Here is a 27,742-nt window from a genome sequence, read left to right on the forward strand (position 1 = left end):
TGTAATTAGTAGACATAATATATTGTTTCATTTGTATGCAGATGATACACAATTATATCTGATGATGAAGTTACAAGGCTTTCCAATAAGACTATGCAGGAATTAATTGATTGTAATATAACATAAAAAATAAAAATTGTGTCCCCTGTGGTCATGAAGAAACTGCTTAATGTAGACAAAATTATGGGTACGACTAGAAACTGTTACTATCTGTAATGCCAACTTTAAATCTGGGCTACATTTACTATAAACTGTTGAATATACACATAATTTATCCAAGTCCAGCAGGTGCTGAAATAAATGATTCTCCTGCAGCTTAAGGGAGTTTTGTTGGCTTTCTTGAATAAATATGTAGGCTGCTGTGGACAGAGTTTGCATGTGAACAGACAATTATGTGATACATTTTGAATGTCTGAAGTATCCTAACTCACATTGCAAGTCAACTTTCCAAGAGGCATTTACAGTCCAGAGTATCAGAATCCAAATGTTGCATGTGCACACTTTTGGGACGACAGTGAAATTATGTTACATAACTTCTTATGGTGCCTCACGTTAACTTTATCTCATTGTCAGGAGAGCAGAGATTGTTCAAAATCCACTTTAAACATGAAAACAAAAAACTCATGCATGAGATGCTTGAGTGTTTTAGTTCTGTACCTCCTTCGGGCAGCGAGTCATTGAAGAGTCCCTCCACAGACATACACCTGCTCCCGTCACCCCCACAAATCCGGCAGCGGTCCTCGCGAACGTCTGAGCCAAGGACTCGATCACAGCCTACGTGCTGCGAGAAGAGAGAAACCAGTGAGCTGCAGGGTCACACAGGGTCAAGGGGCACAATCAGTAAGTCGAGAGGTGTCAGAGGCCGGGCTGAGGGATTACCTCTAATGTCTTCCAGACCACTTTTCCAAAACACAGAAATATCAGATGCTCAGTCCAGATGTGTGTTCTGATCCTGTGCAGACATAATGCTCTTAGGTTGCTAAACTCATAGCTGTCGACATAAATAAGTTTCATGATGAGTGAAGCAGGTGGTTTTACTCAACCTCTTTAACAGTTAACCACACCTAAACAAAAGTGTAGACAATGAATGGCAACTGCTCTCACACTCATATCCATTTGGCAGATGCTTATTGTAGAGAGGGATAATGAGGCTTAAGTTTATTATTACTTTTACACTGATTAGATCACAGTTCAAAACTAAATCCAGAGTTGAAACTATGATTCACCCCATGGTTATCTGGTGGCTTTATACTGTGGGTAGTGGTGAGTTATTAAAGGTTTAAATGATTTAGGTCCAGACTAGCAGGAGGCCTCTTGTGTCTACATGAAGGCAGTGTTTCCCAGAGCTCATTGGGACAGAACAATACAGCATATATATATATAAAACGGTTTGTGGGGCTGAAATATCAGGAGAAGTGAGACGGCACATTGCAGCTTTAAATGTGAACTTTCACACCACAATTAATTATCAATTAATGAACGAAAAGTGGACGGCAGGGGCGTTTCTAGGACTTGAGTAGATTCAGGGCTTAGCCCGGACCCATTTAAATAAACTGAATGCAATGCATAACAGCAATTGTATGTTTATTTTAGCTGCCCAGTTTGTAGAAGTTATTTAGCTGGCACCAACATTTGGCCTAATCATAACTGGCCTGGCAACCCAAAGGCCAAGATTTTGTTTACAGATTTGTTTGGTGAGTTATGATGCGGGGGTTATTAAACACTTCATTTCCTGCATTCTGGTGAATTTATATGCACCTATTTATACCTTTGTCTGAATCAATTTATGCTGGAAATATCTTTATGTAAAGGGAAACAGATTTTCTAATTATATCAGTCATGTAGCCTATAGGCATCATTTACTCTTCCCTCCTCTTTTGCATCTTTTGTTGAGGAAGTAACCTCCTTAAATGTGCATTTGACAATTATTCACCTCAATGATACATTAATTCATTTTAATGAATTAAAAAAACCCTGGACTGAAATATTTCAGATGTGTTTGAGCAAGATTTCTGCTCATGTCCAAAACTTTGTGCACATTCAAAATATATCTGTGTTCTCTGGGATTTGGAAGAGTTGTGATATTTTGAGAAAATACAGTTAAAATAGGCTATTACAAGAATAAAGTCACTATATTTCAGAAAATAATCTACCTGCACCATAGTCTGCTGTGCATTACGTGATTGCTCTGCTGATACGGTAGATCTCAGACCTTCTGACAGACACAGAGCCCCGTTTGAGACTCTGGTCTCTGAATAAGGGAAAGTTTAGGGAAGTGGCTATATGCTGCTCTACTTCGAAGGTGGAAAACCGGAACTACGGCAGAAATACACGGAGCTCAAACGCGACACATCTGCTGCAGCATGTCCACAGCAGAGCACGTCCCTTATAAACCTGAAGCTGCACAGACCACGGAAGGCACGCTGCTGATCTCTATTTTTACAGCGAGAGTGGACACTAAGCGACGCACAGGTCTGCTTCAGAGCTCCGTGTGTTAGAGTCTGAACCATACCTGCTGCATATTCAACAGCGAGGAAGAAACGGAGTAGCCCATAGGCTACCGACAGCAAAGAAACTTATTCTATAGGCTAGATTATTTAGGCTAGATATATTTTAACAGGCTGTAGGTCTATGCAGTATGTGCAAAGCCAAAGCACAATGAAATAAAGCAACTTATGATTTCAGGGGTTTAAATAGGCTTTTGTTCGGTTTCATATTTGTCAGTCAACTTTTCAAAATACATTCGGGGCTACACTCAAAACCTTCGGGGCTGAAGCCCCGGCAAAATCGGCTGACAGATGTTGTGTTTTTTTATTTTTTAAGATAATTTTTTTCATGCAGGAAATTTGTCACAGGTCGGATTCGAATCCTGAACCTCTGCGTCAAGGCATAAACCTCTCAGTATATGTGCGCCTGCTCTAGCACTGATCCAACCTGGCCAAAGATGTTGTGGTTTTTGGTCATTAAACTTTAATTTGAACTTGACTATCAATGAACTTTAAAATCACTAGCCCCCAACTAAACTTTTTTTTTGATTAATTTTGGGCATTTCTGCCTTTAATGGATAGGACAGGTGAGATATGAAAGGGGAAAGAGAGGGGAGAGACATGCAGGAAACCGTCACAGGTCAGACTCAAACCCTGGACCTTCTGCATTGAGAAATGAACCTCTACATATGTGCGCCCGCTCTACCAACTGAGCTAACCCAGCCACTGCAAATAAACTTTCAACATTTAAGTGTGGTTTGGCTTGGCATTTACCTCAGCATTAACATCTATATCAGCACCATCATCTCTCTCTCCCCTCTGCCTTCAGCGGTTGCAGTGCCGCTTATACTTCATTTTGTTTCCCATTAGATATACAATATGATAAAGATGATAATATCATAATTTTCTGACTACATTTTTGAGTAATGGTAACAAGTAACAAGCACGTTTTTCTCAGGTGGAGTTGGCCAAAGTAAATATTTTGTAATAAAGAACACTAAGTTATCATTTATTTTCTGAGCAATGTGATCCCATAGAAAACCCACCTATGAACTGCCCTCATAAGTTCTTCTTTACTCACAGAGTGCATCTGGATGTTTATTAACAGGTGCAGCTAGATGCATCTGAAAACAAAGCCATTTTCCTAGTAAATCCGGCCCTTTATATTTCTGGCTCGGACAGACGTGCCTTTCGTCTGTAGCAGCATGTTGTGTTCAACTGGACCTGTTCCCTGGTCCTTTTTCTACCTCCAACACTTCTCCCTCTCCACACAAAAAAAACAGTGACCCAATGACGCTGCACACAAGAGAAAGATATTTCTCCACAGTGTGCTTGAATTGCAGACAGAAAAAGTCGCAAGAAAAAGGAAGTGAAAGAGAGAAAAAAAGAAGGGACATGAGGAGCAATAAGACCGCAGTGAACGAAAGCCTGCCTGCAGTGCAGACCGACTAACAGCTGAGCTGGAGGGTCACAGAGTTCCTCCGGAGCAGGACAGAGCAGGGGGGAAAACAGAGGAGAGGTGGAGGAGGACAGAACAGAGAGGAGATGTTGATAAACAAAATCCCCTTCTGGATAAGTTACGCCTCCCTCAGCTCCTCTGTCTACATAACCTCGGAGACACTAAAACAAAGCGAGATAATTGGGGGGCAGGGGGTAAGAGGCAGAAGAGGGGGAACAGAAAAATAAGATATTTTGGCACTCAGCAGGGAACCACAAAACAACAAGCTGGAGGTTTTTCCTTCTTCTTCCTCACATCTTTTTCCTCCCCATCCAAAGCTTCTACTTACTTCTTTGGAGAAGAGCTACATCCAAAATAAACAACAAGTGGAACTGACAACAGATTGGGAATCAACAGCATCCACGTACCATTAGCCTTGTTTTTGGTCTACGTCCTTTAACAAATGGGCCATGTGGGTGTCAAAATGGGTTTCAGGAGCCTGTTGGAGCCTGCTCCTCTTCAAAATGAACAGCAGTTAGATGTTTTGTTTTCATTAACAGCCGAGATTAAGAGAGAGCATCAGTAATGGGAATCTAAAATCGCTGCCAAAGTTAAGACAGATTCTCAGTTAAGCAGCTGATAGTGATGATCGTCAGCAGTCAGTGTGTATACTAGACAGTGGCTGCTGTCCAGAGTCTAGAGAGTGAGTATAAACAATATTATCTCAGTCTTGTGCTGATCCTGTATTCTGCTGCTTCAGCTTAAACTGTCTGCTCACATGCAGACGTTTGCATGGATGCTTACAAACACGCACATGCGCACACACACACTCACAAGCACGCACACACACACACAGAAATGTCTTATCTCACCTTACACTCTCCATTTACACACACATCCAGAGAGTCATCTCGGCAAGGTGTGCCATCCACCACAGCTGGAGAACGCTCTGTGTAGAAGTTGTATCCTTCTGCCAGGCAGTTGAGAGAACAGGGCTTCACCCCACCTACACACACACACACACACACACACACACACACACACACACACACACACACACACACACACACACACACACACACACACACACACACAACATGCAGGGAGCATGGCAAACATTATCAATATACCAGATCTATCAACAGTATAGCAAACAAACATGGACAACTGGACAAAAACACATTCAAGCTCAAATGTAACTGCAGAACACATGTACTGTATGCACAAATCTTTACACTATATACACAAACGCACACGGTCACATATGAAAAGTTTTCAATAGAAAGACGCATTTTAAAACATTTTTCACAGGACAAAAACCTTTTTATTTTTTTAGTTTGATATTATTCATTTTACTGATCTTTGAGGCAAACAGCAATGGCAGTTATCTGATATTAATAAAACATAATAAAGATTAAGTGATATGATCAAAAATGTCCAAAACAGCTACTAAATGGACCTGGAGGTGAGACTGTTACTGTTTTCCAAGGTCAAGATTGAACTTTTAAGTCAACCTAGAGGAGAATTCCTTCAAGAAAAGTCCAGAAAAGCTATTAAACTGAGCTAGAGGTGAGATGGTTTTGTCAACGATAAAACATCACTATATGGGTTTTGTTTCCCCGATGCCCTTTTGAAAAGACACTTTTGAAAAATCTCTCCAAGAACTGAAATTGTATCAGCCTGCTGTGGCCAGTATTCTGCAGTCTGAGCTAATGCAAACTGTGCCGAATTTGAATGTGGGCTAATGACAGCAGTCAAACCTCCTGCAGGGCAACTGCCCAAAAACTGAATTCCTGTACCAAGCTGCAGGTTCACTCACAGCTCTGCAAGTGATGTTGTGGGGTTGTTTTTAGGTTGTTTTTCATGATATATTTCAACACAATTTGTAATGTATTCAATGCAACATGTTGTAAATAGTGTCATTTGAACATGTATGACTGGATGCAAGTCTTTTGCACGTTCTGCTGAATGCATCGTGTCCTTATGAAGGGTGCAGAGAGAAAAGGCAGGATGAGAGAGAGAAGAGTCTGCAGGGGGAGTAGGAAATGTTTTTCAGTGCTGACAACCAGAGAACAAGCAGCTGAATATGATTAGGTCCTTGCTTCCCTTAAATACATTCACAAAGGCAAAACTACCAAAAACTCCTCAATGAATGTTTTCAAATACTGTATACACATTCACAGACAGAGCACTGAGAGCAGGTACAGTATATCAAGACACTGATACCACCAAAGTTAGTGGCTTGATTCCCACTACACCACCCTTACAAAATATGTACTGCAAATATGCACATGATACTCAATTTAAACTGACAAAAATTTGATTTAATAAATTCAAGAAAGACATATCAATATACAATTCACAAAAATATGCTTTTTGTCCATAAAATGTTACAGAATAGTAAAAAAACACATTCAAATTTCCCTTAGCCCTAAGTGACTTTTTTTTGCCCAACCACACACACACACACACACACACACACACACACACACACACACACACACACACACACACTTGCTAGAGGTCTTCTCCAGCCAAGTGGTATATATCCTTCATTCATCTGTGCAGCTCGCCAACAGCTCCACTATTTGAGTGGCTGTTGACATCAGTTTGGGCTGTGTTTGTTTGTGCTGGCAGCGCTGAAGCAGGTACAGTATGTACTGGGAAGGAGAGAAAGAGAGAGAGAGATAGTGTATGTACTGGCATAGCCTGCAGACGACAAAGTGGTCAGACCACGGAAAACTACAATTCCCATGGTGCCTAGGTTTGGCAGTGCAGTAATGGCTTGCAGCAGGGTGTGTGTGTGTGTGTGTGAATCATAGCTTGCAGCCTGCAGGGTGTGTTGTATGGAGTCTGAAGGTTGAATGTGAAGGCTGTTGGACTGAGAACAGCAATGTGGAGCAGCTTGTTTGTTTAAAAAAAAAATGCAGCTTAAACGACAGACATTTTTTAATGAACTGTCCTTGGCTGCATGAGCTGGGAGAAAAAGGCTGTCTCTGTTCTAAGTGTCAGGAGAGAGAGAGAGAGAGAGAGAGAGAGAGAGATTGCATAATGGTGATCCAAATAGAGTGAAAGAAGGAGAGACCAGAGCAGAGAAGACAAAAAAAGAGCAAGAAGAAGAAAAAGAAACTGTCTTACCCGAGTTAGAGGGTAAAACTTAAAGGAGGAAAGCTGAAATGAGAATTTGAGGAGAGTGAGAGGGCTGCAGAGGACAGACTAGGGGCTGGGCGGTGTGATCTGACCTTAACACAGGGCAGAGTCTATGGCCCCGTTCCTATTTTAACAGCTGCAAGGGATTTCCATTGTAAAATCAGCTGACTTGATGAAAGGAGCACTTGTTGCCTGAAGTTGGAATTGGCTGGCTGGCCATCTCTGTAAGCCATTATGTTATTGGAGGGCTAGATTAAAGGCAGTTATGTCGTTGAAACTATTTATCTTTCACGTCCAGCGTAGTTCTCATCAGAAGCGAGGAATTCTCGCAAGGCATTGTGGGAATGCATGGCTCTCTGCAGCCAGCATCTGTTGGCCAGATAGGAGGGAGTCAGCAGCTTCGATTCACTTTCTCCTCTGTCTCTCTCTCTCTCTCGCCCCGCCCCGCACGCACACACACACACACACACACACACACACACACACACACACACACACACACACACACACACACACACACACACACAACAACAACACACACACACACACACACACAACTCTATCTCCTGACTTCTGTTCGTCTCCTCATCTTGACTCATATCTTTATGTCCATCTTCATCTGTTTTAACCAACTTTTTTTTCAAAATCAAGAGAACACTTTAATGTTTAAAAAAAATTCTCATACTGTCTGTTGGAAAATATACCTGTATTCACCCTCTGTCTGAAATGCTCCGTTTTAGCACCTGTCTCTTTAAGCCCCCCTCCCGAAAAGCCCAGTCTGCTCTGATTGGCTTGCAAGAAAACATGGCGAACCTTTGCATAGATAGTTCTTAAGCTGTGGGTGGGGATACTCAGATGGGGGGCGGTATATTCTAATGAGCCTTATTGTGACATAGCAATGGGAGCATAGATTGAATGGCTTGTTGGATCCCATGTTTTCTGATTTACCTCACAAAAAAAATATTTTACAATTTTGTGGGTTGGTAGGCACTCCAGATACCCAAATGTATGTGCACAAGCACTGAAAACTTCTCTTTAAGTTACAACTGTGTAGCAAATAGTAATTATAATCAACAGTGAAACTACACATCATGCAAAATGCCCCCCTTTGACAGTTATCATTATATATTATATGGTTGGGTTATCATTAGTTATGCATTTAAATGTAAATCTAGACCAACTTCTGAGGGAGATATCAACTGTGTTCACCAGCTAGTCGCTTACTTTGCTAGTCAGGTAGCATTGGGTTTAGCTTTTTGCTGAAAACATGTCTGCTGCAAGAGAAGGTGTTGAACTAAAACTGTAAAGTTGCACGATGTAAAACCAAAAGAAATTTGCCGAAATACGCTAAAACACTCCATAGAGCTGAGGGGGATGTTAAGAGCAAAGAGGCAATCTGCAGTAGAGATCACCATGGTGCAAATAAACACACACATACTGTAGATAGTTACACACACATCTCACACAGAGATCGGTTACTCACTTACCTCCTCTGTATGGCTTCCAGGTGTAAAACTTTCCCCGGAAAGGAACGCTGTTGAAATCAGAGCACTGAATCTCCCGGAAATCCCGAGAGCCTGCAGGGCAATCCTGTAACACACACACAACACACACACACACACACACACACACACACACACACACACACACACACACACACAGTATATGTATACACACACATACACACATATATATACAAACACAGGCAAGCAAAGTCCCATGCAATGACCACACAGAAAACAAAATCATATTCATGATGTTGATTACTGTATGTTGATCAATCGATGATGATCAATGATGATGTTGATTACAATGAGGAGCAGCAATACTCACATCAATATTGCAGGACCTGAAGCGCTTTCTCTCCCCCAAACAATACTTTCCACCAATAGTTGGCCTACAACCAAACACAAAGAGAATCAGGCCAGTCAGTCACATCTGAGTACAATTTAACAAGATCTAACCTCAATCACATCCCCACACAACACTGGCTCCTGATCTCTGCTTTGTCTGCCTTCATCAGTGTGTTTTCAATCTTACTGTCTGTCTCTTGAATTGCTTTATTGTCTATCACAGACCATGACGCCTCTACACCTCTACATAAAGAACAGCTGAGAAGGAAGCCAGAGCAAAGCCACCGTCGAATGGCTGCCTCTGATAAACTTTCAACAAATTTAAACAGAATAAAGCCAAAGCAAATGTGCAAACAATGCTTAGAAATGATGCAAAAGAAGGCTGTTGGCCTCATATTTAGGTCAATTCATTCTCATTTTAATCATTTCAAGATGAAGGATCTGGTGACTGTGATTCAAAAGCGAGTCTGAATTATTTTATACAGGATAAAAACAGTGGCACTGCTGCCTGGAAATGAATCTCAGCCCTGGTGCTTTCTGCATTGAGTTTGCATGTTTTTCCTATTATGTGAGTTTTATCTGAGCGCCACAGTTTCCTCTGGCAGGTAAAACTGATTGGGATTATTCTTCTATGTGCAAGGTAGCATGAGACTGTAACTACACATTTTTTCTTAATTGTAAGTGAAGGCGTGTATAAGCCAACATTCCTTTTAGGCCATATTTCAATTTTAATTATACATATCTAGAATGTGTTTAACATTGTTTTTCATAACAGCAGTGACAATAAACAGTATGTGTAATGTGGATCAGTAATTTCTCGGTATTTTAACCATTCAATATGGCCACTTTGGGCACAGATGATGACTCACTATATGCATTAATGCTTCACTATAACTGTGTGAATAGTTTACAGAATAAAAATAGAATATCTTATTTCCATTGTGGCCTTTTTAAGCCCACATCACACTGGGAGGTTTGATGTTTTGATTGTAAATCAAAGCCCAGTGATATCCACCTGTCCACCAATGAAAACATTACAGTTATTTTCGAATACTCAACTGAAAAATGTATTGAAATTAAAGGGGTACTGAGAATGTAGAGGAAGACAGGTTCACATTTCAAAAGATAGGTGTGGATTTTTTTTATCTATCTCAATACAACATTCACAAATGTTCCAAATGTATGTTTAATGTAATCCATTCAACTGTAAGGCAACATCAAGTAAGTACGTGATGGGGGACAAAAATCTACAGTCCACTTTTTGAGCAAAAATGTATTCTAAAGTTCAGCTGCAGCTAATTTGAGGCTTCAACAGAACAAGGAAGAACTGTGGATTATTATCCCCCTATGTCTTACATATAGTTGCTCTATAAAGGTATCTGCAACAAGAGGGATGCATTTCAGACTTGTCACTGTTGAGACCCATACCTGGGGCTGTCACAGTGTCTGATAGACGAGGAGACTCCTCCTCCACAGGTCCTGCTGCACTCCTCCCAGGGTGACCACAGACCCCAGCCTCCGTCCACGCCCTCCGGACGAGTCCCGTACACTACACACACCCTCTTATAGCACCACTGCAGCATAAACATACAGCATTAGTACATGTGCTGCTTTTATATTCTTGTAAGAAGCAGGAGAACCAGTCCTACCAACCTACCCACACCAGCCATTATAACCCCATAATGCTTTAACTTTAAAAAATAATAATGTAAGTAAAAGGTTAATTTCAGTTTTTACCCCTTTCTCTATGGTGTTGGTCTGACAGATGGTTCCCTCTGCAGCGGGAATGCTGCTGGTGATACAACGGTTGCTCTTGCTCATGCACCAAAGTTCACTGCAGACTTCCTGTGAGTGTGTTGTGTGTGTGTGTGTATATGTGTGTGTGTGTGTGTGGAAGTAGAATAAAAACATAGGAGAGAGAGACACACAACCTGTCAGAGTGTTTCTATATAAGCTCATTATAAAGACACAAAAGCAGACACACTCTTGTTCACCTTCCTCTCTGCTCCCTCTACAGCGATGCCTATAACACATGGGATTATGTTTTATTGTGTACATATGCTCTGACCACGTAGTATCGATAGTAATGAGTCTATAAACCTATATGCTGTTCCAGATGTCCATTGGCTCTGAACCTGGCCCCATAAAAGATGACCATGCAATAAAGTGGATGCTATTCAGTGAAAGTATTGCAAGATGTTTCTAGTTGTCAGAGAGGCCAACTTAAAGGAGAGAGCCGGAGGAACACAAATTAGAAGTGAGCAGTGACGTGAATAACTTGAATTGACACTGACACAGCTAAAAGGGAAAGATTAGGTCAGGCTGGTTCCATCATAAATAAGAAATTAAAAAGCTGTAGGTACTAAATTCAAAAGGGAACTGTGCATATTTTTGCAATCTTTTTTTTCAACGTCAAAGAGGCTTCATCAGGACTGCCTTATGGCACAACTGACAAAGCCTCATGGACAAGTGATGAAATGTCTTGAAAACTGAAACAGCAACTCCTGTTGCCCTGGATTTAGGACGTTAAGATATTATCCTAGATGGCTTAAGGAGGTTTAAAAAATATTATAATTTCTAAAGTATATGATCCATTTGGAGCTACCTGCATGATTCTTTAAATACAATACTGACATTAGATTAAAGCTCCACTGACTTGAGAACAAGCATTGATGAGAAGAAGAAGTAAGCTGAAAGGTAAATGAAGAGCGTATATAGGGCACTTACCGCATATTTACATTGTCGAGATCTAACGCCGTACTGGAAGCGGCACTGTTCGTCTGCGTCGTAGGCCTGACCCGGCGCTGTGGTGGGGTACACAAACTCCTGCTTGGGGGGGATGTTGTTCAGACAGGAGCCCATACCTGAGCTACAGTACACCAAACAGAAGAGAAAAGGGATTGAGATTAAAATATACAATAACTGGCGATGTTTTCATTATTTCATTTGTACTGAGAATATCCAAAGTAATATGTGTTTATTGAAACCCTGAACAGGCTACAGATGTATGAATTGGAAGTGGATTTTCCTTCTGTTACTTGAGTGTTTCTCTGACCATCAAAAATGTTACTCTGACATCCAAGTATATTTTTCTTGCTCAAACCTCTAATTACCAAATTATTTGTGGTGTTGCAGATATCTGATAGGCTGACTCACTCCAGGAAGCTGGTGATGTAATCCCGGCTACAGGCGGACCAGATGAATGGGTTAGTCTTCATGGTGATGTGGTCAGCCATCAGCTTGGCGGTCTCCTGGCTGCGGGGCCCGCAGGCGTTCCCCATCCCGTCATGGTTCATCCCAAACCTAAAGCCCATGATGATACAGTGACAACACTTTGAGGTTTTGTGGACCGGTAACAGTCGCCGCAGCAGGGATGGGGAGAGTGGAAAAAAAAAAATCACTGTGGATAACCGAGTGAGATCTAAAGAACAAACATGTTGTAGAAGTTTGATTGTCAGAGTCCTGTCTGACAAAATGAATTAAACTAACATCAAACCACAGAAAGGATATATGACCTGAATCATAAACCCAGGGGAAATATTATTATTGACATTAAAGTGGCGAGCACCACAATGTGGTCAAAGAGACTATCAAAACTCTTTGACCATAAATATCATCAAATCTGTTCAATGGGGCTCAAATATCCTAATAGTAATAATATAATAATAAAACTGTTTTAAGTTACACAGTGTCAGTGGTCCATTTGGTGTTTTTTTCATTCATGACAGACAGTGATAACACTCACAGTAGCTGTGTTTGAGCCTGAAATAGAAATGTTCTGAAAGCTTTTCATCCCTCCGCTGAGTCATTTCTGTCTTGGTCAGTCTTTTGATGTGGGTACCCTCCGCCACAAACATGCCTGCATTTAATCTAATGCTGCACTGTGATGTCAAAACAATTTATATGACAATTAAAAACAAATGTTAATTGTGTTGTGGCCAAAGAAACATTTTGTATATATCTGAACACTATGTCCAGTCATGTGGCTAGTAAGCCTTGTGGTCTGAGTATTCGAAAGCTACCTGTGTTAATCATTAGGAGGCAGGACCCCGAAGGATCCACCATCTGTCTTAATACTTCTCGGGGCAGTGTGCAGACATAATGCAATGTGACACTCAATTACTCTGGGCAAGTAGGATACTCCCCAAAAACAAAACCTTCTCCATGATTTTCTCAGGAAAAAAGAGGGATAAAATCAGTAACCTCTCTTGATTTACTGTATTCATGACAGAAATGAAGCACACAGGCAGATACAATTGCATGTTACTAAGTGATACAGATCAGCTATACCAGGCAAATGAGTAAAACACAGTTTCCAAGTCATGCAGGGGATCCAGATATAAAAAACAGAGGCATCTCCAGGTGCTGTACCAGCCCCACATGTAACTAATTCCACATGTAAATAGTGTGACTGAAAGAAAATATACAACTATTACCACATTTGCAAAGGATGGAAATGACTCATGGTGTTAGAGATTACATAAACTCTCTCTGGAGATCTGGAGGTATAATCTGAGGAGGGAGGGATCATCTCAGACCAGAACACAAGGAATGACACATGAGACACCTCAGGGATTCCTTCAGGGACATTTTGTGTTTCAGCCTCAGCTAGAGAACAACAGCAGCCAGAGATCTGGTAGGTATTCAGTGTTTTCTGTTTGACAACACAGGGTAATGAACTTCTCCTCTACACTTATCATAGCCTAATGTGCATGATCCCTGCATTCATAATTGTGGAAACCTGTCCTGAAAGATTTATAACCAGCCATCCCTTTTGTATACTGTTTAACAAGACCCCTTTTAGTCATTCTGTATCAGTGGTTTGAGATGGATAAACTCATTCAGGTGGCAATGTATTCAATATTTGTCAAGATGGTTCACTCTGGACCAAAGTGGTGGACCAACCAACCACCTGACCAAACAACCGACCGACGGGCGGACATCCCCAAATTCACACCAATAGTGTGGCTAACAAATTAAAAACGCCTGAGAATGAGGTACTGTATTGAACTTTTCTGCTATCTGATACCTGTCCATCAATCCTGCAGTAAAGATACATTTGTTCACAAACACTCTGCCTGGTTAAATAAAGTTACAAACTAAATTAACTTAGAATTCACTCCTCAGGCTTTTAAGAAGCCTGTCCATTGTGTCATAAATGGATTTGAGTTGGGTTTTCAAAAAAAGAGATTAGCCTAAAAATGGCAAGTGTATTGCATGTACATTGCGTGTGTTTGACTCACGTGTGTCCTATCTCGTGGGCGATAGTGAAGGCTGTTCCCAGGCCGATGTCCTCATTGATACTGCAGCTCCTCTCTGGCTCACACATCCCTCCTACAGGAGCCAGACCTGCGCACACACACACACACACACACACACACACACACACACACACACACACACACACACACACACAAACACACACACACACACACACACACACACACACACACACACACACACACACACACACACACACAAACACACACAGTTAAACATCAGTACTATAGAAAACATGCACACTGACCTACAAAACCCTCCTAATCTCAAATTCTGTGCAAGTGATAGAGATTTAAAATGTTCAGTCTGGAGTATTCTGGCGTTCTCAGCTGAATCCTATTCAGAAATATAAGTTGATTTCACTATAATTAGTTTTGCAAGTGCAGCAGTAGACACTTATTCAAATACAAAACATCAACACACATAATGCACCTCTCTATTAATGAGCCAAGTCATGCTTGATTTGTATCGTATTTGTTTTGTGTGTGAATGAGAATATGTGTGTGTGCTCTCTGGTATGTCTGTCTTTGTACGGACCTTTTGAGTTTCAGATCTTGAAAAGAGTACAGTTCGGCCTAACCTTCAAATTTTGAGGGTTAAGACTTGGCTTTAGGGTTACACTAGGAATTCAGTTATGGTTTAGTTTAGTGTATGGGTTGAGGTTAAGCATTTAGTCCTGAGGGTTACAGTCAGGCTTAGGGGATGAGGGAAAGCTCATTATGTCAGTGAGCAAAAGTTTAGTACAGTAAGTATAGTGTTTGTAAAGTACAAATATGTGTGCATGTGTGTGTGTGTGTGTGTGTGTGTGTATGTGTGTGTGTGTGTGTGTGTGTGTGTGTGTGTGGGTTTGCGTGTGTGTTACCTAGAGTTTCACAGGGCTTGTTCTTTTGAATGCAGATGTCGTATCTGCAGACGGGATGGAAAATCAACCAGGCTGTTAAACTAATAATTATCTACTCACACACAAACAGATGCAGCACACTGTACATATGTATACAGACACGTACAAACACGCTTGACACAGACATGCAGTACACAGTCAGACAGTGGACAGCAGTGATAGCAGACAGATATAGACTTAAAAGAACAATAGCAGGAAATCATGGACGCTCACTGTGGTGTCATCTGTCTGGACAGTTTCCATCCTCTGCTTGATAAATACTGTCATAAAACCCAAGTGTTCTCACAAAGCCACCACCAAAACCACAAGACATTTATCTTTCTGTACTCTTACATAAGCTTATAGCTCATTCCGTTAGGAAGAATAGGAAGGTATTTGTGGCAGCTCTGCCTGGCCCCATCCCATTCAGATGACTCTGACCAAACCATGGTTGTGTTGTTTGCTGTTGCACATTCCTCAGTCAATAGCATCAGCGTTTTATCTTCTTAATATGCATCTACCACTGTTGTCTCTGTTTTCCTCCAGCAGTATCAGTAACAGAGAGGGCAGTTAGATAAACTTCTTCCTCTTTCTCTCCATTTTCTCTGGGCTGCTTTCTTAAAAAAAAAATCATAAATCTGTCATTGTCTCTCGCTCCCTCTGAAAATCTCTCTTTTACTTTTTCTTTCCAGATGCTGAGCAGAGCAGCCCCAGCTATCGTCACCTCAGACAGGACAAGATACAGCCCAACTCTCTTGGACTTGGCTTAATGAAAACCTATGAGGATAGGGGCTGGGAATGTAAAACTTCAGCTCAGAGGAAACACTGTTTTAACCATTTTATGAACAGGGAAACTAATAATAATAGACTAATCATTTTCATTTACAATAACTTAGGTAGGAGGGTTAGGTTGTTGTACATATACGTTAACCCAGTACAGCTACTTGCCTTGCACCCACACTTTGTGACAAAAACCCTTTTTGTTTTGGCTTAACAAAATATCTTCATTCTAAATTACCTTTATTTCTGTATGAAGAAAGCTCCAGAACAGAGTTATGGTCTTAATTATTTCTTACTCCTGTGAGAAAGGTTTGTCTGTTTGTATTTCTGACCTGGTAATAAGCACAGCAGTGTCATGGTGAGCGATCCCGTTATCTGGTATGGCGTTGCCATAGCTGCTGCGGTGCTGGATGTTTTTCTGCCACTTACAGAAGCTGTCTAAAGACTTCCCTGCATGGTGGTTGATCTCTAGTGTTGGCTGGAAGAGAGACAAGAGAGGAAATATAGAGTCAAAAGCAAATTGGTAAAATAAACATACATTTAAATCTTAAAACACAACAAAAATGGATATATTACAACTGCAGCAATTTTATATTTATGCAAAGATACTTCATTCAATAATACTGTATAGGTTATGTGGGTTATTACAGTGTTAACAAAAGGAAAGATTGTAACAATCAGATGTGAGGCCCAACTATTCTATTAAACCAGCCCCAGTCTTCCTGTATTACATTGTTTTAAGCTTGTTTTGAAACACATGTCTCCAAAATGTCAACTTTACATGAGCTATAAAAGCCTTTTTTCAGCCTTGTGACACTACATTTATCAGATAAGGTTTTTAAATGGTTTATTTAGCGCAATAAGTAGTTTAGTTTCTCAATACATAAGAACACTTAATTTGAAATCAGCCAATGCCGAGATATGTGGTTTTCACTGGATAGCAACTTAATTAGCCTGTAATTTATGTCATCCATGGTGAGACAACATTTGGATTCTTAAGAAACCTCCCTCCACTCTATCAAAAAAGCAAATGTGGAAGCAGGATTAGAGTGGCGGCACTTTCTAGTATTATGAGAGTGCAGAGAGCAGAAGAAGAGGCCACAGCTGGCGAGAACCCGTAACCCAGGAATGCATGTGGTGACATAACTAGTAATTGTCTCATCCCACAGTCCCTCATTTCTGGGCCCACTGCTGGCCAGATTTTATTTTCCAGGGGCAGCTTGCCATTTACAGACCTGGAAACGAGCAGCAGAACCACACGCTGAGACTACTCTCGATCCTGTCCCGACCTCAACTTCAACGGTCCATGGAGAAAGAATAACAACACTACAACTGCCCACTGCTAATGATCCTAACATTTACTTCTTTCCTCTGTCAGATGACGAACACATCCCAGAGGTAAATTGTGGGGCTAATTTTAAAGCAGTATGAACATTATGAATCATAAATGTTCCCTAATAAGACAGCTATGGAGGAAACCTCAAGGCCACAATGTAATACCCATTTAATTCAGTATGATTCATCTGTCAGATTGCTAGAAGGTCAACATTACGACGGAGCCGGCCGCACTGTCTCACCACATGCTGTTAATGGCGGGCTAATAAGGTCAGTTACTTGTTAGCCAGGTGGCCCAGTCATCTCCTGTGCTATGATGGAAAGGTCATGCACTTTTTATGATCTGAACCCTGCCTTGTGGTGAGGTTAGGATTCTAACTCTGAGGCCTTTCTAACCTCCGCTCACTCCCTTATATCATGCAACAACAGTCCACATCCATGCTAACAGCTCTGTGAGGCTGTGTGCAGTAATGTTTTGAGCTAAATGCTGATGTCAGTATGCTAACATGCTTACAATGACAATGCTAACATGCTGAGCTAAGTAAGCATAATGTTTTCGTTGTTCACCTTAATATAGTGTGTTTGCTAACATTTGCTAATTAGCACCAAACACAAAGTACAGTTGAGGCTGATGGGAACGTCATTAGGTATTTAGTCATAAATCAATCAATCAGTATTGGATAAATGGTTGTGTAAAATAAAAAGTTGTAACCAAAGTTGTAACCATTCATCCCGGGGACAACATAAATGTCTATAACAAGTCAACCTCATGGTGGCGCTAGAGAAACAGTCAGAGGATCAAGTCTGGAGGATTTATTGTCTGGGGACCATGAATGTCTGTACAAAAGTTTATGGCAATCCATCTAACAGTTTTTGAGGAACAAATTAGTGGATTTAGTGGCTTTACACCAATCACAACCGTTGAGGCGGGCTTTACGCAACGATGATAGTGCAGCGACGGCGAGCAGCTTTTTGTTTACATTCAACATGACGGCCACTGAAGCGCAGCGTCACCCGGATCGTTGGTCTGATTGGTTGGACTATCCAAAGAGGCATGCCCAGAGGCATTTGAGCGGCGTCCGTTGGTGACGCCCCTTTGGAAATGAACTGTCAATGAACCTTTCCCAGACCCACTCTCAGTTACAACTGAGAAGGGTCTGGTGTTAACCAGGCTAGTGGACCAAGTGACCCGACCAAAATTGCTACATTGCTGGCGTGGCTAGAGAAAATTTGTAAAATGACAAACCAGAACTTGGGGAGTCTGGTGAATTTGGATCCTGAGGGTGTTCACTTGGGCCTAATATTAAAGGTCCCATGGCATGAAAATTTTTAACATTAATATGCGTTCCCCCAGCCTGCCTATGGTCCCCCAGTGGCTAGAAATGTTGATAGGTGTAAACCGAGCCCTGGGTATCCTGCTCTGCCTTTGAGAAAATGAAAGCTCAGATGGGCCGATCTGGAATCTTGGTTACCAATCAAGATTACCTCCCCTTTCTCTGCTTTGCCCGCCCAGAGAATTTGGCCCGCCCACGAGAAAGAGACATCATGGCTTTCAAACGAGCAAAGTGGCAGTTGGTCAAGGCCACACCCCCACCCTCCACCTTGCCCCCCCTCGCTCCTCCTCAATAGCTACAGACACAGAAATGGCACATACTAAGGAAAGCTCATTGTGGAACTGGCTCTAGTGGCTGTAATTCTGCACCAAGGCTGAATTTCGGGAAAGAGACTTCAGATACAGTATTAGGGGACCACTAAGGTCTATATAAAAGCATCCAAAGAGCACCATGTCATGGGACCTTTAAGATGCTGATGTTTTTCGCATCAGTGTCTAAATCTAACTTCAAGCTTTTCTACACCCTGGATGTGCGTCATAACGGTCAGAGAGGTCACTGTTCACCACAGCAACCAGTTGGACAGTCACAAAGCTGCTCTGTCTGACAGGTACAAAACCCCCCTCATATTCTGACTTTTCTGTCCTCACCCATCTCCCTCTTCCTCGCTTCCTTACAGCCTCTCGTCTCTTTCATTACAGCCACCATTCACAAGACCCACTTTCACACTAAGAGTCCTTCAGGATGGTGGAGGAAAAGCCAATAATTTGAAAACAACAAAAAGCTCATAGATGCTGTTCAGGGAAGGGTTTTGTGCAGTCTGGACCGAGAGGTAAGTAGTAGTAGTTGACAAAGTTTATTTACCTGGTCTTCCATTAGCAGGATGAGCCGTGTAACCACAATGTTGACTGCATTCCCCAGGCTAGAATCCTGGAACAGTTTGGCAACCTGACCTCCAGGGAAACAAGAAAAGACCAGTCTTAAAAACAGCTGATACACCAGTTGTGCACATTACACTAGAGCTCAGACAACACTAGAAATAGGCACAGGAGTAATCCATCATAAATTAAGATGTGTAATGTCCCAGAGAAGTCCCAGAGAAGAAAAGCCTAGTACTGAAAAAAATGGTTAAAAAATAAAGTAAAAAAGAAAAGCTGATTCAATGTTTTTTTGTGATACCAGCCCTAATGCATTGTCCGTGAATAAAAACAACTTTTAGGTCAACTATGGATTAATTAGTGTAGCGACGGTTAAGTGAAGGCATCCCTGTTTTGTACCCCTACCAAGATCAATTTTAAGTTTTAACCAAACACTTATCTATGAGACAGACTAGTCTAAGGAGAGAAGAAATGAGCTGTAAAGTCAGTGCACTACATGTGGCAATGATTATTAAAGAGTGAAAGCACCAACAGTAATAAAAAAAAAAGACCAGGTTAAAACCACAACTAGCTCTAAAGCTCTACTCAGACACTTGTCATTACTGGTGTCTGGTGTAATTTGGCCCACTTTGCTCCACACCACTAAAGAGATGCTGCTGGTTTCTGTGATTAGGTAACACTCTGGATGCAACCTGCTTTGTAACAATGGCAGCTGACCAACCCTTCATTAAATACATTCCTAACACGTGTGTATAGGTTTAAAGTGATTAACTGTGTGTGAAAAGATCAGCAGTGACAAGAAACAGTGCATATGATGACATACAAACTAAGTCTGTCTGACTAAGACATGTGTCCTCCACTAGGAGAAATTAAAAAAGGTCTAGGCATTTTTTTTTCTTTCTGTCACAAAGCATTATTCATGTAACTACATAAGCCTAAATCTAATTTATTTCAACTTAATATAGGTTTTTGACACATAATTATTTAAACAAGTTTATGTCTAACTAACTAATCAACTAATCCTTGGCATTAGAAAAGCACTGAATCTTATTCCTGTCACCGTAGGCGTTTCTAATCTTTAATGTCTTCTAAAATGTTTCTTAGTTGACTCCAAGCTCCAGGTAGTTGGATTGCTGGCGAAAGCTTAGAAAAGCTGAACTATACAAAAACAAAATATCATCTTGGCATGAAGCTTTTCATAATTCTGTTTATCATTTATCAAGAATAACTCCAATGACTCCAATGGCTTTTTAATGCATTGTGCATTTGCATCTTTTGTGTTGTGAAACTTACAATATTCATGACAGCCAGGATGTACTGCTCGATGTCCCTGCGACCATGGTAACCCACCATCATCTTATCGGCTACCACCAGCGTCTCCACGTAGCGCTCCCGGCTAACTGAGCGCTTCAGAGGCAGCTGGCCGCGCCCGACATGATGAGGAGGCGTCTTCAGAGTTCGTTGCCACCATGATGCGCCTTTCATCGGCTTCTCGTCTGAGGAAGATCACACACACACACACACACACACACACACACACACACACACACACACACACACACACACACACACACACACACACACACACACACACACACACACACACACACACACACACACTGACGTTTTGATGGGATATAGTGAGAAGAAACCCACAAAAGCCCAACAGCAGGTAAGCCAATGATACGTACAGAATTAATCACATAACTGGCTAAGACATGTATGATGATCTGAAACACGTTATCAACCAGAATGATCCCTGAACACACTTCAGAGCAGGATAAAAGCACAGCATTACAAAGTTGGAAGTTTTTTTTAAACTTTTATTATGTCAAAAATATGTTTTTCTGAACATCCTTTTGCTTTTTCAGTAACACCCAGCAACACAGACTCAGTCACACCCAATCACAACTGGGAACTGAGACACAACCACAATCTTCTGCTGCTGGCTGCTACGCAAGTCAGCCTGGGGCCGTTAACTCCTCCAGTCTGGACCAAACTGCTGCTACTAAAAAGACCAGAATATCTCTCCGCTCTCACCAATGACTCCACAGGATTGGCCCTTGTACTGATGGCGGAGCGACGACCGCTTGTAAACCACATGGGGGCGCCCCTCTGCTCTCTCCCCCCTCTCCTGCCTGGTCTGGTTATCTGGTGAGACAAGGGGTTCAATCAGGTACTCCTCTCCCCCTGCAACAATCACCCCCTGCTGCAGAGAGACAGATACATAGAACAGAATAGAACAGAATAAAATAGAATAGAACAACAGGATTTATTGCTTTCATGGTAGGAATATCACAAACATCACATTACACAGTTGGTCTGAATCTTTACTAAACATGTCAATAAATGAAATAAAAACAGCCACTGATACAGATCATCCCAAATGCTTCACCAATTATATGACTACAATTAATGACTTAAACTTTTCATATTGACAAAGAAGAATGAGCAATGAAGCAGGCAGGGTAAGTTAAGGTGAGGCATAACTGAATCAAGAGGCCCTCTGAGGGATCCTGGTGTTAATGGGTCAGCAAACTGACAGCTGGAGAGGACGAGACTTCATTCATTCACAACCTCTGAGCTTCCAATGCAGCTGATTTTGAGCTCAGTGTTTAGTGTTGTTGCAGTTTTTGCCCTCCATTTATGACCACTGTCTACCTAGTTTATTTTAGAGGAATAACTTGTCAGTATAGATCAAGGAACACCATATTAGTAAAAAAAAAAAAAAGATTCAGGAGTTTACAGCTCACATGCACAGTGAGCCTCTTTTGTTCCACAGAAGCAAGAGTCCCTGACTTCTCATTTTAGTCACAATACCAAACAAATAAACATAATGAAGAAATAACACAAGCACAAAAAAACCCGTCAAAACACAGGAGAGGCCAAGACAGATTGATATTTTGAACATCATTTTTTTTTTTATAACAATTTAATATATTTGTACATTTTCCTTGTTTATAGTAGCATCTGTAACTTCATCTACAGGTTACATTTGCTGATTATGATATAAGCATAAGTCTTTAGTGAGAAATAACCAGAGCTGTATAGTAACGAAGTAGAACTACTTCACTACTGTACTTAAGTACTAAAAGGCTGTATCTGTACTCTAATGGAGTATTATTTTTTTCTCCTACTTCCACTTTTACTTGAGTACATATGTTCGATGAGTTTAATACTTTTACTCCGATACATTTTTTATGTGCTGCATCGTTACTCGTTACTGTTGTGAATGCCTCACGCTACGGAGACCGTGTAGGTAATGGTTACAGTGTGTGTAGTTACGGCTACGTTAGTTACGGCTACGTTAGTTACGTTTCTTTTCATTATCGTTGCCTGTTCAGAACCATAGACAGTATATAAGAATGGACCAACAGATCCCGTTGCTCTGGATGGAGACCAGTGAAGAATATTAGAAGCACTTTTCCGGTGATCTCTTGCTTTACTGCGCAGCCTCCAACTGAGAGAGACAACGTAAATGTGACGTGAGCAACGTGTCTGAAAGTTGTAAGTCTTCTGGTAGCTGTGCCAAGAGAAATCTCAATCATTCCCAATCTTACAGAGACGGAGAGCGTAGGTATATGTAAGGAGATAACATAAGCACAGGCTAATTATTGATAACTAAAATGCTAGTTAACATTAGTAATTAAACCTAAACCGCTAACGTAAGTCGAAACTGCCTGCGAGCTTCTCCTGTACTGTACGGTAATTCCTCTACTATGCGACAGTAAGTCGCGTGGTTATGACACAATCGTTAGCCTATTTTTACAAAAATGTCTGCTACGGAGCCATAACGTGAGGTACAAGGTAATGGAGCCTTTATTACATTGTCGTGTTTCTTTAGAAATAAACAATGGACAAATAGAGTCTTTAAACGCTTCAGATGTAAACTTATTTGCTGTCAAAGTGACGCCAAAATGATTGCTATTCCTGAGTTGTTTCAGTCTGCAGTGAGTCCTGAATGTTAACCGTTTGACCCTGTGATGTGAAGCTGCTAGTTTATCTGTATATTGCTAGCTTGCTAACTTTCCTGTTCATCACACATGTTAGTGTGTGATACGTTTTTTGGGGCTTTAATCGTTACTGTGCTGGAGAGGATGTTCATTTTACTTGCACAGTGTGATAATTGTACATTTTATTTCAGTATTTGTTAATATTTGTTATTTTTAATATAATATCATATATTTAATATTTGTTAATTCCTTTGGCTACAGCCTTGGGCTAAACATTTGAAATAACATAAACAATATGATATTCAAACTTTTGACTGCTTTCTTTAATAACTAAATAACACAATACTTGTACTTTTACTTTCAGTACTTTAGTAGATTTTAAAATAAACTACTTGCAATACTTAAGTACAAAAAATGTTGAATACTTTAGTACTTCTACTTAAGTGTTGTGCTTAAAAAGCACTTCTACTTCTGCTCAAGTCACTTTTTTGATAGAGCACTTGTACTTTTACTCAAGTATGGGTCTCTGGTACTTTATACACCTTTGGAAATAATACATTCAACTCTTAAACATAAATGGGATAAACATGGACATAAAAGGTACAATAATATGCCACATGTCATTATTAGGACTATGTCTCAGTCTAGGTTCAACCCAGACTATCCAACAATTGTTCAGTGATGAAATTATAACACTCCTTTTATAATTAAAGATAATTTTAGATTACAGATACAAGCCTAACATTATCATCATATGGCTTTGTGTTTAGACAGTCCCCCTACAAACACTGTCCTCCTCACAGGGTCCTCTGTCAGACCTATCTGAGAAGAGGATCCCACAGAACTGACACACACAGACAAACACACGTGAGAGCATGAAAGAGTGAATGAGAGCGAGAAAAATGAGAGAGTGAAACAGAGAGCGATACACTAACACTTCCTTTGAATCTGCTCAGATGTGTTGGCCCCGACTCACTGCGGCAGCTTTCAAAGTGCCTTTAATCCCATAATATAGTTAGTGATGCTCCCCTGGACACTGCCCGCTCGCTGGTGAATGTGCCCATGCTGGTCCGACCAACAGTAATTACGTGTGCTGCTTATTAACGCTTTGTGAACAAATCTAATCCTCAGCTGTGTATACAACTGTTATTGTGGAGCCTGCTGTTTTGTAGAGGATACACAGATACACAGTGCTGTGAATGCAGGGAATAGATTTCAGCCAACAAAATGATGCATCACAATTAGGTGATCCAGTCCAGTGATTCAGAAGAGGCACTAACTTTGATCTTTTAGTTTGGGGCATTAACAAACTGATGACTTCATGAGAGGAGGAAATAAATGAATGGAATTAGAGCTTTACTAAGTGGTAAACACTTTGTAAGTGGACCACTTTGTAAAACTGTTAACATTTACAGAAGATTAAAGGACCAGATTGTTTTTTTCTTAAAGCACTGCTTCCCATAACCTGCCTTCTTGACCACAGCTTCAGTTAATAACCTCCTATATTTCCTTGACTGCCTTTAAACAGCCCCAAGGGAGCATGCCGGAACTTGATGCATTGTGGGTTATAGGTAGAGTTTATCCAAACTTCAAACAAAGTGCTAAAGGTGCTGAGCTGTCTAACAGCAGCCCCACACCCTTCCCAGGTCTGAACAGGTGGGCTGCTTCAGACAATTTTTGTAACATTCTCAAACCAACAATCTAACAATAACGCCTATTTAACGTAGCGATTGACAAGGTCTGCAGAGCTGAGAAAGTAATCAGGGTTTGCATTTCTCTCTCAGGCTGTCTTTTCTCTTCCTTCACGCACAACAACAACAACATTGATGCCTTTGAGGAGAGACACTCAGAAAGTGTGCTACATATCCACATTTGTACAATTCATTGAGTTTTGCCTCTCTCTATGATGACCACATTGTGGCCTTTTGAGGCAGGTATAAAAACGTCTGCTCATACAACCTTGTTTGATTCATACTGATGCCACGTTCATGGTTATTAACAGTTTCCAACTTTTAAAAAGTGTTCACATCAAAATCCATGTCCTAATTAAAAAAGGGGAACTCATTTTTTTGTAAGAAACTCTGATATATCCGACCTGGCCATCTTTCAAGATAATTAAACTCTAATATTAGAGTTTCTTATTGTCAATGCACAGTATTTTCAATCTTCACCAGATGTACTCTTGAACAGTCTTGAATGTGGAAGTCTTTCTCACTCCATCCCATATGGTGTGTTGTACACAAACCCTTAAGAGAACAATTGTGATAGTACTGGATTTCTTTTAGCTGTAGTGCATTATAATTTATGTATCCCTGATTGTTAAATATGCTGGTGCAAATGTGTAAGTCTTAAGTAGTTGCACTGGAGATGTATTAACATATCGTAACATATCATCATGTTTTCTACACTTGGTAAACCATCTGTAGGGAGAGAAAAATATAAGAAAAATAAATAAAGCACCTTTTTAGGACGAATCTTTCCTTTCAGATTAGGTCAATTCATTTATGGTAATTTCGATTTTCAGGACGACACTGATTGGTTTGGGCAAAGATTAAAGCTGGCTTTGATTCATCAAGGTTTGTTAAAATGTAATTATTTGATGTCAAGCATTGCTGATCCCTCATTTGCTGAGCCAGCGCTGCTGCTGCTGCTGCTGCTGCCCTCACTCAGTGTATTAGATGTGGATTAGACTTACCAGGCCGTTACAGTTGCTCAGGGCCACTTTGCTGGAGTGCGGCTGATCTTGGAGGTGTCCAACATAGTGGCAGTGGGGAGAGTAAGGATGACTCCAGGCCAATCGGCCTTTCTTCCAGTATTCCACTCTGAACTGCCGGGACAGCAGGCCTCCCTGCAGCGTTAGGTTCAACAGGAAGTTGTTACGTGACGTGGACAGCTGGTAGAAGAGCTAAAAGATAGGGAAAAAAGAGGTTTCGAAATGCTCTTGGATCAGTATATTAGAGAGATTTGTACATGTTTAAGGCAAACAGAAACTCAAAAGAAGAATGAAAAATAATGGAAAACAATTTCAAAAAGCATCATACAGAGTCAGGCAGTCTTTCTTCAGTGCTGCGTTTCCTTCTGTGGTGTTGCGACATTTCTGCATCCAGCGCCTGGCCATTAGGTCCTACACGTACTGGGATGGCAATCTCATACTGGCCTAGACTGGACAGGAAAGCAGCTAGAGGGGGAGAAATAAAGAAGGCATACAACCAAAATCTGAGTTTAACCTAATAAAGCACATATTCAGCTTAATCTAACTGACTCTAATTAAAAACAGTTGAGGATTTGGGAGCTGCTTATTTTGAATAATGCTATGGGACTTTTTATTGAGAGAGTAACCCAGTTGGCAAAGAGAAACTTGCAGACTTTTTGGCCCATTACTGACAAGGTCCCTTCACTCCAAGAACCCCCTCCCGAATGAGGCCAAATGGATGTTACCATGGTTACCTTGAAACTGTATACTTCCTGTCTGTCCCAGTCTGTGCCGGGACCTGGTGGAGATTTATTGTCCAAACACACAAAGCTCCAAACAGCCAACGTCAGCTAACTAAAGGGGAAAGGTCTTTGGCCTCAGTTGTTGGAGTCGCAGCCCCTTCCCACACAGAGTAAATACCCAGAGATCAGAGTTCCCTGGTACAGACTTGGAGAGCTCTGTACCGAGAAAAAACAGTCTGTATGCAGTAGATAGGTCTGACGTAAATAAACAGCAACCACAATTACAAATGCTGCCTTTTCATGGAACTTGTGAGGTTGTACTGTATTTTTGACATGGGAAGTTTAATACAAAATATGCCTGGCGTTCAAGTGGTTTCAGTCATGAGAACAAAAATGGACAGTAGCCTTGTTCCCTTTTCAAAAACGGTGAATGACTCAGCATTTTTAGCATTTTAATTTCTTGTTTGATTTTCTTCCCTCGCTAATTATGTGCACAGCTACAGTATACTGTGAGCAAAACACACTTCCCGTAAGGGTTCGAGAAGGTGGGATCGCCTGTAAAGTTTTTACTGGAACTAATTGTCAAACTGTGAGAATCGTACTGGAACAAAAACAGACAATTCAAGGATTGTGGTTACAAATCATAAAAAGATGTACTGTATACTGTCACAGTGACCGTTAATCATTTTCAGCACTTTTTCCCTCTGCTTTTCTTCATTATCTGACCTACACACCCTCTGGCACACCTGCTCCCAAATCCCTCATTAGCTCTCCTTAAGCTATATTACTACCAGATTGTCTATTGTGCTATCCCTGCCGTAACGTCCAAGCCTTTTTTGTCCCCTGCCTGCTTATGCTCTTTTTGACTTGGTTGCCTGTTCTGTAGTAAAACCCTGTTCTGACCAACAGCCTAGTAAACCTAGCTTTACCTTTTAGCTTACCT

General features: G+C 41.0%; 1 protein-coding gene across 3 annotated transcripts in view; it reads right to left on the reverse strand.

Annotated features, from left to right (window-relative positions):
- Positions 1–27,742, reverse strand: part of adamts10 (ADAM metallopeptidase with thrombospondin type 1 motif, 10) — a 60,739-nt gene that overhangs the window by 15,856 nt on the left and 17,141 nt on the right. For 2 of the 3 annotated variants that reach the window (XM_039812112.1, XM_039812113.1), the window contains exons 3-18: positions 26,406–26,542; positions 26,060–26,269; positions 21,452–21,620; positions 20,705–20,907; positions 19,398–19,481; positions 16,200–16,345; positions 15,070–15,113; positions 14,171–14,276; positions 12,084–12,230; positions 11,655–11,796; positions 10,665–10,772; positions 10,356–10,501; positions 8,908–8,971; positions 8,562–8,664; positions 4,797–4,930; positions 658–781 (exon numbers count right to left, since the gene is read on the reverse strand). In XM_039812112.1, the coding sequence (XP_039668046.1) occupies positions 658–781; positions 4,797–4,930; positions 8,562–8,664; positions 8,908–8,971; positions 10,356–10,501; positions 10,665–10,772; positions 11,655–11,796; positions 12,084–12,230; positions 14,171–14,276; positions 15,070–15,113; positions 16,200–16,345; positions 19,398–19,481; positions 20,705–20,907; positions 21,452–21,620; positions 26,060–26,269; positions 26,406–26,542 (2,067 nt within the window). Of the gene's footprint in view, positions 1–657; positions 782–4,796; positions 4,931–8,561; positions 8,665–8,907; positions 8,972–10,355; positions 10,502–10,664; positions 10,773–11,654; positions 11,797–12,083; positions 12,231–14,170; positions 14,277–15,069; positions 15,114–16,199; positions 16,346–19,397; positions 19,482–20,704; positions 20,908–21,451; positions 21,621–26,059; positions 26,270–26,405; positions 26,543–27,742 lie in introns of those variants that run through there. The other variant, XM_039812114.1, reaches the window with a different exon arrangement.

Source organism: Perca fluviatilis, chromosome 9, assembly GCF_010015445.1.
Source record: "Perca fluviatilis chromosome 9, GENO_Pfluv_1.0, whole genome shotgun sequence".
NCBI lineage: Eukaryota > Metazoa > Chordata > Actinopteri > Perciformes > Percidae > Perca > Perca fluviatilis.